This window comes from Schistocerca gregaria, chromosome 4, assembly GCF_023897955.1.
Source record: "Schistocerca gregaria isolate iqSchGreg1 chromosome 4, iqSchGreg1.2, whole genome shotgun sequence".
Taxonomy (NCBI): Eukaryota; Metazoa; Arthropoda; class Insecta; order Orthoptera; family Acrididae; genus Schistocerca; species Schistocerca gregaria.
In genome coordinates, this window is record NC_064923.1 from 457556494 (window position 1) to 457568626 (window position 12133).

The 12133-nt window shown below is 38.1% G+C and overlaps 1 protein-coding gene and 1 long non-coding RNA gene across 3 annotated transcripts in view; one reads left to right on the top strand and one right to left on the bottom strand.

Annotated features, from left to right (window-relative positions):
- Positions 1 to 12133, bottom strand: part of LOC126267267 (uncharacterized) — a 459263-nt gene that overhangs the window by 19718 nt on the left and 427412 nt on the right. For both annotated transcript variants that reach the window (XM_049972334.1, XM_049972333.1), the window contains 2 exons: positions 3560 to 3667; positions 3334 to 3474 (listed from right to left, as the gene is read on the bottom strand). In XM_049972334.1, the coding sequence (XP_049828291.1) occupies positions 3334 to 3474; positions 3560 to 3667 (249 nt within the window). The remainder of the gene's footprint in view (positions 1 to 3333; positions 3475 to 3559; positions 3668 to 12133) is intronic.
- LOC126267268 (uncharacterized) overlaps positions 1 to 12133 on the top strand; it is a 68725-nt gene that overhangs the window by 16333 nt on the left and 40259 nt on the right. The gene's annotated exons all lie outside the window — the stretch shown is intronic.

Below are 12133 nucleotides of genomic sequence, written 5' to 3' on the forward strand. Positions count from 1 at the left end.
CTGATGGTCAAATGACAGTATGTCTGTACAATTCTCCTAGATGAACACTTTCTTAAATGTGAAATTTAAAACTTCAGCTTTCGTTTTGCTATGTTCAACTGCCATACAAGATTGGTCAACAAGTGAGTAGATGGAAGTCTTAGACCCACTTAGCTTTCGTTTTGCTATGTTCAACTGCCATACAAGATTGGTCAACAAGTGAGTAGATGGAAGTCTTAGACCCACTTAGCGATTTTACATACGACCAGAATTTTCTCAGGTTCTCTGCCAGACCTTTTGCTAAGGTATGACAGTGGTAGTGGTTGTATGCTTCACACATATGTCTTTTCGCAGACACATGAACCTCTACTAACCTTTGCTTGTCATCATTTGTGCGTTCTCTTTTCAACTGATAGTCAGCATCCTCTGCTTCCTCAGCAGTTTCCGAATCTCGTTATTAAACCACGGTGGGTCTGTTTTGTCCTTAATCCACTTGTTAGGCATGTAATTCTCCAGAACATGATTTACAATCTGCTTAAACTTTGCCCATAAGTCCTCTATGTCCACCTTACTGTAACTTAGACATGTCAGTTCAATGTCTAAGAGAGGTATTAACAACTGCATTTCTGCTCGTTCTAGCAGAAATACTCTCCTAGCTTTCTAAACTGATTTACTGGCTTATGTAACCACAGTACTACAATGACATCCTGATCACTAATCCCCATTTCTATATTGACATTGTTGATAAGGGCTGATCTATTTATAGCTACAAGGTCTAAGATATTTCCAATGTGTGTGAGCTGCCGAGCCAGCTGCTCAAGACAGTGTTCAAAGTACTTTGCAGTGTTCAAAATTACTTTGCATGGCTGCCTGTCTGTATGCGCAGCACCAAATCCATAGACATCCCAGTCTATACTCAGTACATTTAACTCACCTCCAACTAGCACTGATTATCTGGGTATTTATGCACTACTGACTATAGATATTCTTTGAATGACTCTAGAACTGTTGTAGCAGAATCAGTTGGCTGGTAAAAAGATCCAACAATTAAATTGGTTTCACCTAGACCAGTTAAATGTGAGCAGGTAACTATACTGTCACACTCAACTCCAATCTCAATAGAGACAATATTCTTGTCAACTGTAATGAACACTCCCCCACCTATGGCATCCAATTTGTTTTCCCAATACATTATCCATGACTCGCTAAATATCTCAGAGCTATCCACTTTGGGGCTCAGCCAGCTCTTGATCCCAAGAATAATTTGAGTGCAAGAACTTTCCTGGAGGGCAGTAAATTCAGGAATTTTGCTACAAATACTTTGACAACTTACTGGTAAAATTTTAACAGTAAAAATGCCTTTACTCTAAATGTGGTCTGACTTTCCTACCTAAGTATCAACTAGTGACTTTTCATCAGAGTACCTCAAACCACACCCATGTCTAAAAAAAAACCCTATGTGCACTCCATACAGATTCTCCTAACCAAGTGGCTGCTTCCTTTGTGTAATGCACCCCTGACCTAGCAAGGGGAGTCCTACAAATTCCCATCCAATAACACAGGCCCACAAAACTGCAGCCAAGACCTTCACAGAGTCAATGAATCCTTTGGCTGACACCCTCCACTCTACTAGGTTCTAAACCAAAGGACCCCAATGAACTCCGGCAACAATGTTGCAAATTGCATGCATCTTGGATGAGACACCACAGCATACATACCAAGTGCACTTTTGCTTTCTTTCCAGCCCTGAATGCTGTCTGCCTAAGGGGCTCCATAACATGCTTAATGTTGGAGCTGCAGATAACTAGTTAACCCCTCCCTTTGTGTGCCTGCTTGCACCATGCTGAAGGAGCAGCCACCTGTCCACTCAGAGGGTGAATGGGTGAGGCCAGATGACCAGTGTCCACACTGGCTCTCCCTCAAGCGACGTGAATACGTTACCATTCACCAATCACTTTGCTGTGAGGCGAGATCCACAGTGTTGGGTACACTAGAAGGTGCCTCGGTAGCAGAGCCCATGGGTGAAACAAGTATACCTAAATGAAAAGGTGTGACATGCCTTTGTCATACAGTTTTTAAATCGCACAGTCATTGTGAGTCTTTAAGCAGCTTAGAAGCTACATAAAACATACCATTAACCCTCAGTAGCTAAATTGTAATGCACTTGCATGGAAGTATGGTTTAAACACTTCGAGGATTGCGTAAGCATTGTTTTCATTACATTGAATCATATTACATACGACATATTAAAGATTAAAAGCATTTTCACAAATATGATACAGTTCAAAAGTCAAAGAGGAAATATCTTTTTATAAGCGCAAATACTGTAAAACAAAATCTTAAATATGGCTGCAAAACAGTAACTGTATGATTCTGAAGAGATTGAAAACTCAGCCAACCAGTTACAAATACAAGTTTATTATCTCTTGACCATGGTTTTGATATTTGTAAAAATTTCTTCTTCAGAAGTATTGGACTTATTACATCACATGATGACACAATAGATAAGATGAAGCCAAACAGCTCTTGTCATAACAGATATTGATGAAACAAGAATTATTGCAAGCCATGGCTTTAGACAGCGCCAGATTATATATATCATACTTCATTATGACTACCCATTAGTAAATGCCCACAGTTAGATGCTCTTGTCAACATAAAAATGTAATACGCTTCACAGGATAAAATATTTTGTAAGTTACATGTACCTTATTCGCAGCTGGTTGGCTGATTTTTTAATCTCTTTGTAAATACTGTTCCACATCTTGCGTTATATTCTTCAGATCAATAAATATCTTCTACTACACACTTTTGAAAGTAACCTATGGTTAATTCTTGGTATAAGCTAATTCCATCCCAAATTTCTTCCAAATCTGCCCACCCATTTCAGTGTGAAGGAGTTAACAAACAAACATTCACACAAACTGTCACATTTATAATACATAAGCGATAAACAATGGTAAAATTCATGACCTTTTCTTAGTACACCATCACATGAACATTCATGAGATAGGAATAGGTACATAATATTGTGAATGACAATCTGTGTTTGAAGAATTAGAGTGCAACTAATACTACATCTGTTAACTGCATGCCAGAATTGTGTAAGGAAGGTCATTTCAAAATCATGTTTGGCATTTCTATCATCTGACCTAATGGCAGAAGATAAACATGCCACAATAAGACCACGAGACACATTGCTGACACTTGCCTACTTCGTTAGAGTGACACGTCAAATAATCTGATGGTGTGTGTACTGAAGGTCTTACAGTACGCAAACCACAATATGTATCATCAATTCATATGCAAGTAAAATATTAGTGCTACTTGTTTTTAAAAATATCTCATACTTACAGAAGTATACAGCTAGAAACTCATTTTCATCCAGCAGTTTATCTAACATTTTTCGGTTTACTTCTTCAATTTCATTTTTTATTTCAAAAATGTCTTGTGATGTAAGCCACGCAAGAACTTTTTCCTCATCATGCAGGTCCCCTAGAGTAATGATTATCAATAAGCATGAAAAATGACAAGCACAGTAATAATTACACTGATTTTTAAAGTGTCATTAACAACATACCATCATAAAGAAGAGGAATTTTCTTTCTAAAATAGACAAGTGATGGAGAGTTGACAATGTTATACTGTCTGAGTGCTTTTGGGTCATTTATTTTTACCATGTCAATTCCTGCAACAAAAATAATAAGATTCTTTCTACAAATTATCATTAATTACACTATTGTTATCAGTAAAAAACATTTATTACACTAATATATAAAGGTAAAAAAGAATGTCACAGTATCTTATATACTATACAGAAAATTGTGTGTAGCTATTAATAGTAAGACTGACATTTTAAACTTATTGTACTACTTTGACAGACCAGTCTGGTTGGATGTGCATGTTAAAGCACTACTTCCAGGACTGGGAGGTGCATCAGCACAGGAACAAATCTGCATGATGGATTAACAATGAGGGCTGGTGTGTCAGACAATCTGGACGTAGTTTTCAGGCACAGTCCCACATAAGAAATACCAGGCTGGTATCCTACTCCTGTCTTCCTTACATGATTTGCAAACATTTCAGAAACTTTCACTCACTTTCACGTGAATAATACTACACACACACGTATCCCATATCAGAGAGTTACAGGGTGGCAACAGCAAGGACATCCAACCACCCCTTAACCTAACCATGCTAAATCCATTTAATAACCATACCAACACTGTGTTGTGGTTCACAAAGCCACAAGAAAAAGAAGATTGTACATCTTTGAAAAGCATTAAAGTTTCAGACAAGGATCTCTTCTGAGTTGATTTGTTCCACAGATATTTTCCTTTACTATTGCAAATAGTTTTAAAGTAACAAAACAGACAAAAATCTAGAAAGCAATAAATTATTCATTGGATTACTCAAATACTGTGTATGTAGGCAAAATTTTTATGACAGAGAGACAGACCATCTACATCTACACCTACATCCATACTCCGCAAACCACCATACACTGCATGGCAGATGGTACCTTGTACCACTACAAGCCATTTTCTTTCCTGTTCCACTCACAAACGTAGCACAGGAAAAATGACTACATATGTCTCAATATGTTTCTCTTATCTTTGTGTCCAATATATGTAATGTTTGTTGGCAACAGTAGAACCCTCTGCAGTCAGCCTTAAACGCCTTGATGAATGAAACAGGACTGTAACTCATGTTATACAGTACAAGCTGGAAGGTTAGTGTGCACTGCACTGCAGTAACATCACAGATAACAGAAATTGCAGGAATCAGCAACATCATACAGCATTCTTTGAAAACCACATATTAATATAACATCACAAATGTTAGAAACCTGCACTGATGATAAAGATGCTTGTGAAACTTCAAATACTATAATCAGTAAAGGCCTATAAGCGGGTAGCTTCTCAGTGATCAGATATTGTTCACTTAATCACTGCAATTAAATACTGTTAAAATAGTTAAAGTAAACTCTGCTTGATTGTCTACAATCTCTGTTTATTCTGTTATTAATATTGCTGCAGAATTAGGCACTTTGTACCAGTATTAACCAATTTAAAATACTGCCAGAAATGTTGGAAAAACTAGGAGACTTCTCGTTCTCTGTTTTCTGTAGTAGACATTACCCCAACATTAGTACTTTGTACTGACACCCTATCCATTTATGTAGTAAGATAATGCACTGTCAACTATTATATAATATAATACAGTAAATTTAGGATTATACATTATTTTTTTGGAGAGTGCAGATTCTTTGCTTGGTTGTACACTGCAACACAAAAGTTTACAGCAATTTAACACTAGATAATTTGTACAGAAACCAGATGGCAGTAATAAGAGTCGAGGGGCATGAAAGGGAAGCAGTGGTTGGGAAAGGAGTGAGACAGGGTTGTAGCCTCTTCCCAATGTTATTCAATCTGTATATTGAGCAAGCAGTAAAGGAAACAAAAGAAAAATTTGGAGTAGGTATTAAAATTCATGGAGACGAAGTAAAAACTTTGAGGTTCGCCGATGACATTGTAATTCTGTCAGAGACGGCAAAGGACTTAGAAGAGCAGTTGAACGGAATGGACAGTGTCTTGAAAGGAGGATATAAGATGAACATTAACAAAAGCAAAACGAGGATAATGGAATGTAGTCAAATTAAATCGGGTGATGCTGAGGGAATTAGATTAGGAAATGAGACACTTAAAGTAGTAAAGGAGTTTTGCTATTTAGGAAGTAAAATAACTGATGATGGTCGAAGTAGAGAGGATATAAAATGTAGACTGGCAATGGCAAGGAAAGCGTTTCTGAAGAAGAGAAATTTGTTAACATCGAATATAGATTTATGTATCAGGAAGTCGTTTCTGAAAGTATTTGTTTGGAGTGTAGCCATGTATGGAAGTGAAACATGGACGATTACTAGTTTGGACAAGAAGAGAATAGAAGCTTTCGAAATGTGGTGCTACAGAAGAATACTGAAGATAAGGTGGATAGATCACGTAACTAATGAGGAGGTATTGAATAGGATTGGGGAGAAGAGAAGTTTGTGGCACAACTTGACTAGAAGAAGGGATCGGTTGGTAGGACATGTTTTTAGGCATCAAGGGATCACAAATTTAGCATTGGAGGGCAGCGTGGAGGGTAAAAATCATAGAGGGAGACCGAGAGATGAGTACACTAAGCAGATTCAGAAGGATGTAGGTTGCAGTAGGTACTGGGAGATGAAGCAGCTTGCACAGGATAGAGTAGCATGGAGAGCTGCATCAAACCAGTCTCAGGACTGAAGACAACAACAACAACAATGGCCTTAGACTCAGAACTTGGGTCAAGTGGACTGAATATTAGTGAAACAATAAATAAAAATGATAACAGCCAATGACTCACATGTTGCTGATTGATATGGGGAGCATAGAAACAAAATGAGAAAAATTTTGCTAGTTTCTGAGCTGCTGCTCTTTTTCCAATTTTAGTGTACTCTCTCAGACACAGAATCAAACATACTCTCAGATGTATCCACCACAATATGGATACTTGATTCTTTACATACACTACTGGAAATTGAAATAAGAACACCATGAATTCATTGTCCTAGGAAGGGGAAACTTTATTGACACATTCCTGGGGTCAGATACATCACATGATCACACTGACAGAACCACAGGCACATAGACACAGGCAACAGAGCACGCACAATGTCGGCACTAGTACAGTGTATATCCACCTTTCGCAGCAATGCAGGCTGCTATTCTCCCATGGAGACAATCGTAGAGATGCTGGATGTAGTCCTGTGGAATGGCTTGCCATGCCATTTCCACCTGGCGCCTCAGTTGGACCAGCGTTCGTGCTGGACGTGCAGACCGCGTGAGACGACGCTTCATCGAGTCCCAAACATGCTCAATGGGGGACAGATCCAGAGATCTTGCTGGCCAGGGTAGTTGACTTACACCTTCTAGAGCACGTTGGGTGGCACGGGGTACATGCGGACGTGCATTGTCCTGTTGGAATAGCAAGTTCCCTTGCCGGTCTAGGAATGGTAGAATGATGGGTTCGATGATGGTTTGGATGTACCGTGCACTATTCAGTGTCCCCTCGACGATCACCAGAGGTGTGCGGCCAGTGGAGGAGATCACACCCCACACCATGATGCTGGGTGTTGGCCCTGTGTGCCTCGGTCGTATGCAGTCCTGATTGTGGCGCTCACCTGTACGGCGCCAAACACGCATACAACCATCATTGGCACCAAGGCAGAAGCGACTCTCATCGCTGAAGACGACATGTCTCCATTCGTCCCTCCATTCACGCCTGTTGCGACACCACTGGAGGCGGGCTGCACGATGTTGGGGTGTGAGCAGAAGACGGCCTAACAGTGTGCGGGACCGTAGCCCAGCTTCATGGAGATGGTTGCGAATGGTCCTCGCCGATACCCCAGGAGCAACAGTGTCCCTAATTAGCTGGGAAGTGGCGGTGCGGTCCCCTACGGCACTGCGTAGGATCCTACGGTCTTGGCGTGCATCCGTGCATCGCTGCGGTCCGGTCCCAGGTCGACGGGCACATGCACCTTCCGCCGACCACTGGCAACAACATCGATGTACTGTGGAGACCTCACGCCCCACGTGTTGAGCAATTTGGCGGTACGTCCACCCGGCCTCCCACATGCCCACTATACGCCCTCGCTCAAAGTCCGTCAACTGCACATAGGGTTCACGTCCATGCTGTCGTGGCATGCTACCAGTGTTAAAGACTGCGATAGAGCTCCGTATGCCACGGAAAACTGGCTGACACTGACGGCGGCAGTGCACAAATGCTGCGCAGCTAACGCCATTCGACGGCCAACACCGCGGTTCCTGGTGTGTCCGCTGTGCCATGCGTGTGATCATTGCTTGTACAGCCCTCTCGCAGTGTACGGAGCAAGTATGGTGGGTCTGACACACCGGTGTCAATGTGTTCTTTTTTCCATTTCCAGGAGTGTAGTTATTAATGTTAATTGGAATCTGTTATTTTTACTTGCTACAGATGGCATCATTCTTTAAGTACTGCTGGTATAATTATTGACAGCTTTATATTGGCAATAATACCTTACAAATCACTTAAGGGTATCACTAATGTATCTTTAGAAAAATTGGACATGATGTCAGTTGTATTTAGATTGACTGGATGGGTCCATTGCAAGATTGTAATAGGTGGAGATCTGAATGCAGATTTTGATGCAACAACACATAAGCTTCTAACACTATGCAATTAACACTCTATCAACAATAGGACCACAAGAGATCAACCACGTCTTGACAATATTTTTGTCAATTTTAAAGCTACAGAAGAATAGTGTGAAGTAGAAGTGTTTGCATTTTCAGATCATAATTCTGTAACTTTAGATTGCACTAGTATATTCCATCCTGATAAGATTAATATAAATAGGCTTGTCCCTAAACATGTGATCACCACACCTGTTAGTGATGATAAAATTGTCAGGTTTTGAAACTCCCTTGCTGACAGAGACTGGCTTTGCCAATATTATTGAGACACACACTATACACCAATATTTTTGAGACACACATTATACTTTAATAACTGGTCAGCAAACATAATATTTGATATGTATTTAAATAACATTTGATGCAATTTAACGACAGCATTCCATAGACAAATGAGAAATAATTGGCAAAAGTTTTAAAACCAAGGTTCCAAGCATACAAAATCAATGGCATACTAAATGACTTAAAAAACTGAAAAAACAAATAAGTTGTACAACACACAAAACAGTCTGAAGAGTGACTGTATGTTAAATGTAGGAATGAGTTCAAAAAATCCATTTTGCAAGTCAAAAAGGCATGCAAGATCAGTAATATTGAGAATTCCACCAGTAAGTGTAAAGCTCCTTGGGAACTAATAAACAGTGTTGCTATATATGCAAGAAACAAAAAAATTAATACGTGTCCTTAAAAATTCAATGATTGGCTTATTAAGTCAATTAAAGGCTTTATTAAGTCAGTTAAAGAAGAAAGAAATAATATTATGAAACCTGATACCAGTTCACCAGTTATTTTTTTAAAAAAATGTTTGTAAATCATAAATATTGACTGTTTACCTCCTTTGAATCTCATCCAGTTTCATCCTAAGAACTGTAAAGAATTGAAATCATCAGACAATGTAGATACATAGACAAACCTTGCAACATACTACAGATATTCTTGTCACTGTAATATGTCTCTTATCAGTGGTGAAATGTATCATATTTTCACATCTTCTGATTCTAGTTTTGTGTTGTATTTTGTAGCCTTTGAAAATGACGTAAAGTTGAAACTTGTAAGTTTGTCAGAAAAAGAAATGTGTGGTCAAGACATAAGAAAGGGTATTGAAAGTACATCCACATCAGCACATCATCTCACATCATTTTCATGCAAATTGCACTGATACTAAAGAAACTAATAGGTATAGTGTGTACCCCTTAAGGCTCTGCATAAACAAAGGTACATCTAAAGGATATTTTACTGATGATCTGAAACTGTCAAAGGTTAGTTCCAGAATGTAAAATGAGAGATAATGACTCACCAAGTTACAGGCCCATTTCCATAGTCCCAGCTTTTTGTAAAGTATAGGAATATGTAATTTACCAACAGTTATGTGTTTACTTTGCAAATTTGGGAGTAATTAATGGATAACAATACAGTTTTAGGAAAAACTCATCAACATTTGATGTTATAGAATCTGTAGTCAAATAATTACTTCAAGCATTTGAGGATAAAAGCTTTGTTCCAGTCAATTTTTGTGATCTAAGCAAAGACACTGATAGTGTGAGACATACACCACTTGCAGAAGAAATGGCACTCTGTTACATCAGAGATAACAACCATACACTATTAAAATCAGATCTGCAGAGCTGTAAGCAACTTTTCTGTGTTGGCAAAGAAATATCCATTGTAGAACACATTATGGTAGGTGTTTCACAGGGATCTGTACTGGTACCTATCTTGTTCCACATACTGATTAATGATTTGCCATAATTTATTAAGTCCACTACAGAGCTGCATGCAAATGATACCACATTTCTTCACAGTAATAATGACTGCAATAGCCTTAAAACTTGTGTTGTAAAGACAACTACTGAAGCGTTCTATTGGCTTAGAGCAAATGGATTCTTGCTGAATGGAAATGAAACACAGCAGATGGTTTTTAGACTAGAAAACAAGCTTCTGCCATATGATCCAAGTTACGTTACATTTTTGGGGGTATATTTAGATGATAAATTATCTTGGGATCAAATGTACAATATCATATTAGTAAGTTTTCAAGAGTAAGCCATCATAATTCTGTGGCAGTTTAAAAGTCATGCCAATGCAATTTGTGTGGCGGCAGTGAAGGACACTGCTAAGTTTTGCCACACGGTGGTACTGATAGAGCTCACCTCTGGGAGTGTACGCTAGAAAACAGGGCTTTTGGATTCATGCCGAGCTTTGGTGTATATTGTCAGCTGTGCCCATGTGAGGACACTGGTTTGGAGGACACAACATGATAGTGATGAACTGTAGGAGACTAACTCTTGGGTCTTTAATTGCTATATTGTCTGGATACTATTTATGGTTAGCATTTCTCATAAAAGGCCAAATAATTGTTGGTTAATTAATATGTTTTTGTATGTAACCACCAAATTGGCTTATCATTTTAATAATTCTGACTTGTAATGTGACAAGGTATTAACTTGTGTGTTCAATGGTATTTTAACTGGTCTGTTAAAACGGTGACTGGTGGAGCGTTATTTGAATAGCAGAACAACAACTTTAATGATTACATCATGGAACAATTTTGATTAATTTTAAATCGCATTTAAGTCCAAGTTATGTTCCCGGTAATATGTCAAATTAATGTACAGTTGCTCTATTTTATTCATTATTTGTCAACTGATGACTATTAAAGTTAAATATGTTTTACTCAGTGTTATGGAGGTGCACCTTAAATTATTTAAAGTTCAAATGAGTTTTGGCATATGAATCTTGAGCACTCAGCCATGAAATCATTAGTGTTCCTCTTTTATGCTTGCTATTTTTGTGCAGAATAAAATATGTTGATTGGTAATAACCAATCATAGCTCAACATAGCCCTACCATCTATCTGTATCATTGCACAGTGTCATTTATTTTTTAGGAGACTTGTGGATTGTGTACCTCAAATATATAACATCCTATTTTTTTCCCAAAGCATAATAGGATATGGTATTATTTTGTGGAGAAACTCTAGGTGTATGCATAGCTCTTAATACTGCAGAAGAAAGCTATTAGAGTAATTACAGTACTTTGTAAAAAACACACTGTAAACCTTAGCTCTTTGTGGACAAAAAATCATGACTGCAATGAACTTATCACATACTATGTTTTAATTATTATAAAGAAGAAGTTACCAGAAACAAAACACAGAGAAAATGGACATTGTTGCAACACAAGAACCAATATGAGTAACTGATTTTCATGCACCAAATCACAGACTATAAAAATCACTTAACAGCTGTGAACTCATGTAGTGTGCAAATTATTTAATAAGACTTAACAGACTGGACAACACTTACCAGAACAAGCTTTCCAACAGACAGTGCATGACTGATTAGCTGCCCACCCATTCTATGATATTTATGAATTTATCAACTGTGAAATAGTACTGTGGTGTTAATAGCTAGCCTTTTGTTACTGATAAATTATCAGTTGTCTTGCACTATATGTGCTACATTCTCTAGTGCTACAATGGCCTAATGACAACAAAATTATTGTTGTTGTTTTTGTTCTTGTTATTACTGTTACAGTAGGTTCTTGTTAATGTATCAGATATTTTGTTCTAATGGCATACATTGCTGTTTACAAGCTAAACATTTGCCATATAGGATTTCATATTTGTTTGAATAAAGCTCAATAATTTTCAGTTTCTGCATGTTAAATAATATAACAACAGAAATGTCAAGATGGAAACAATAAATAAAACTGTTCAAAGGCAATCACTCACCTGTAGCTAGTTGATGTTTAGTGCATATAAGCATTTAATAACATAAAGACTTTTCTAGTGTAGTGTTGTAGGGTCTTCTAAGCATGTCACACCATCAGTCAACATTTGTGTCAATCAATGACTACATGTTTTCATTGGTGCAGTGTCATGTGTGCTCAGCGACAAATGA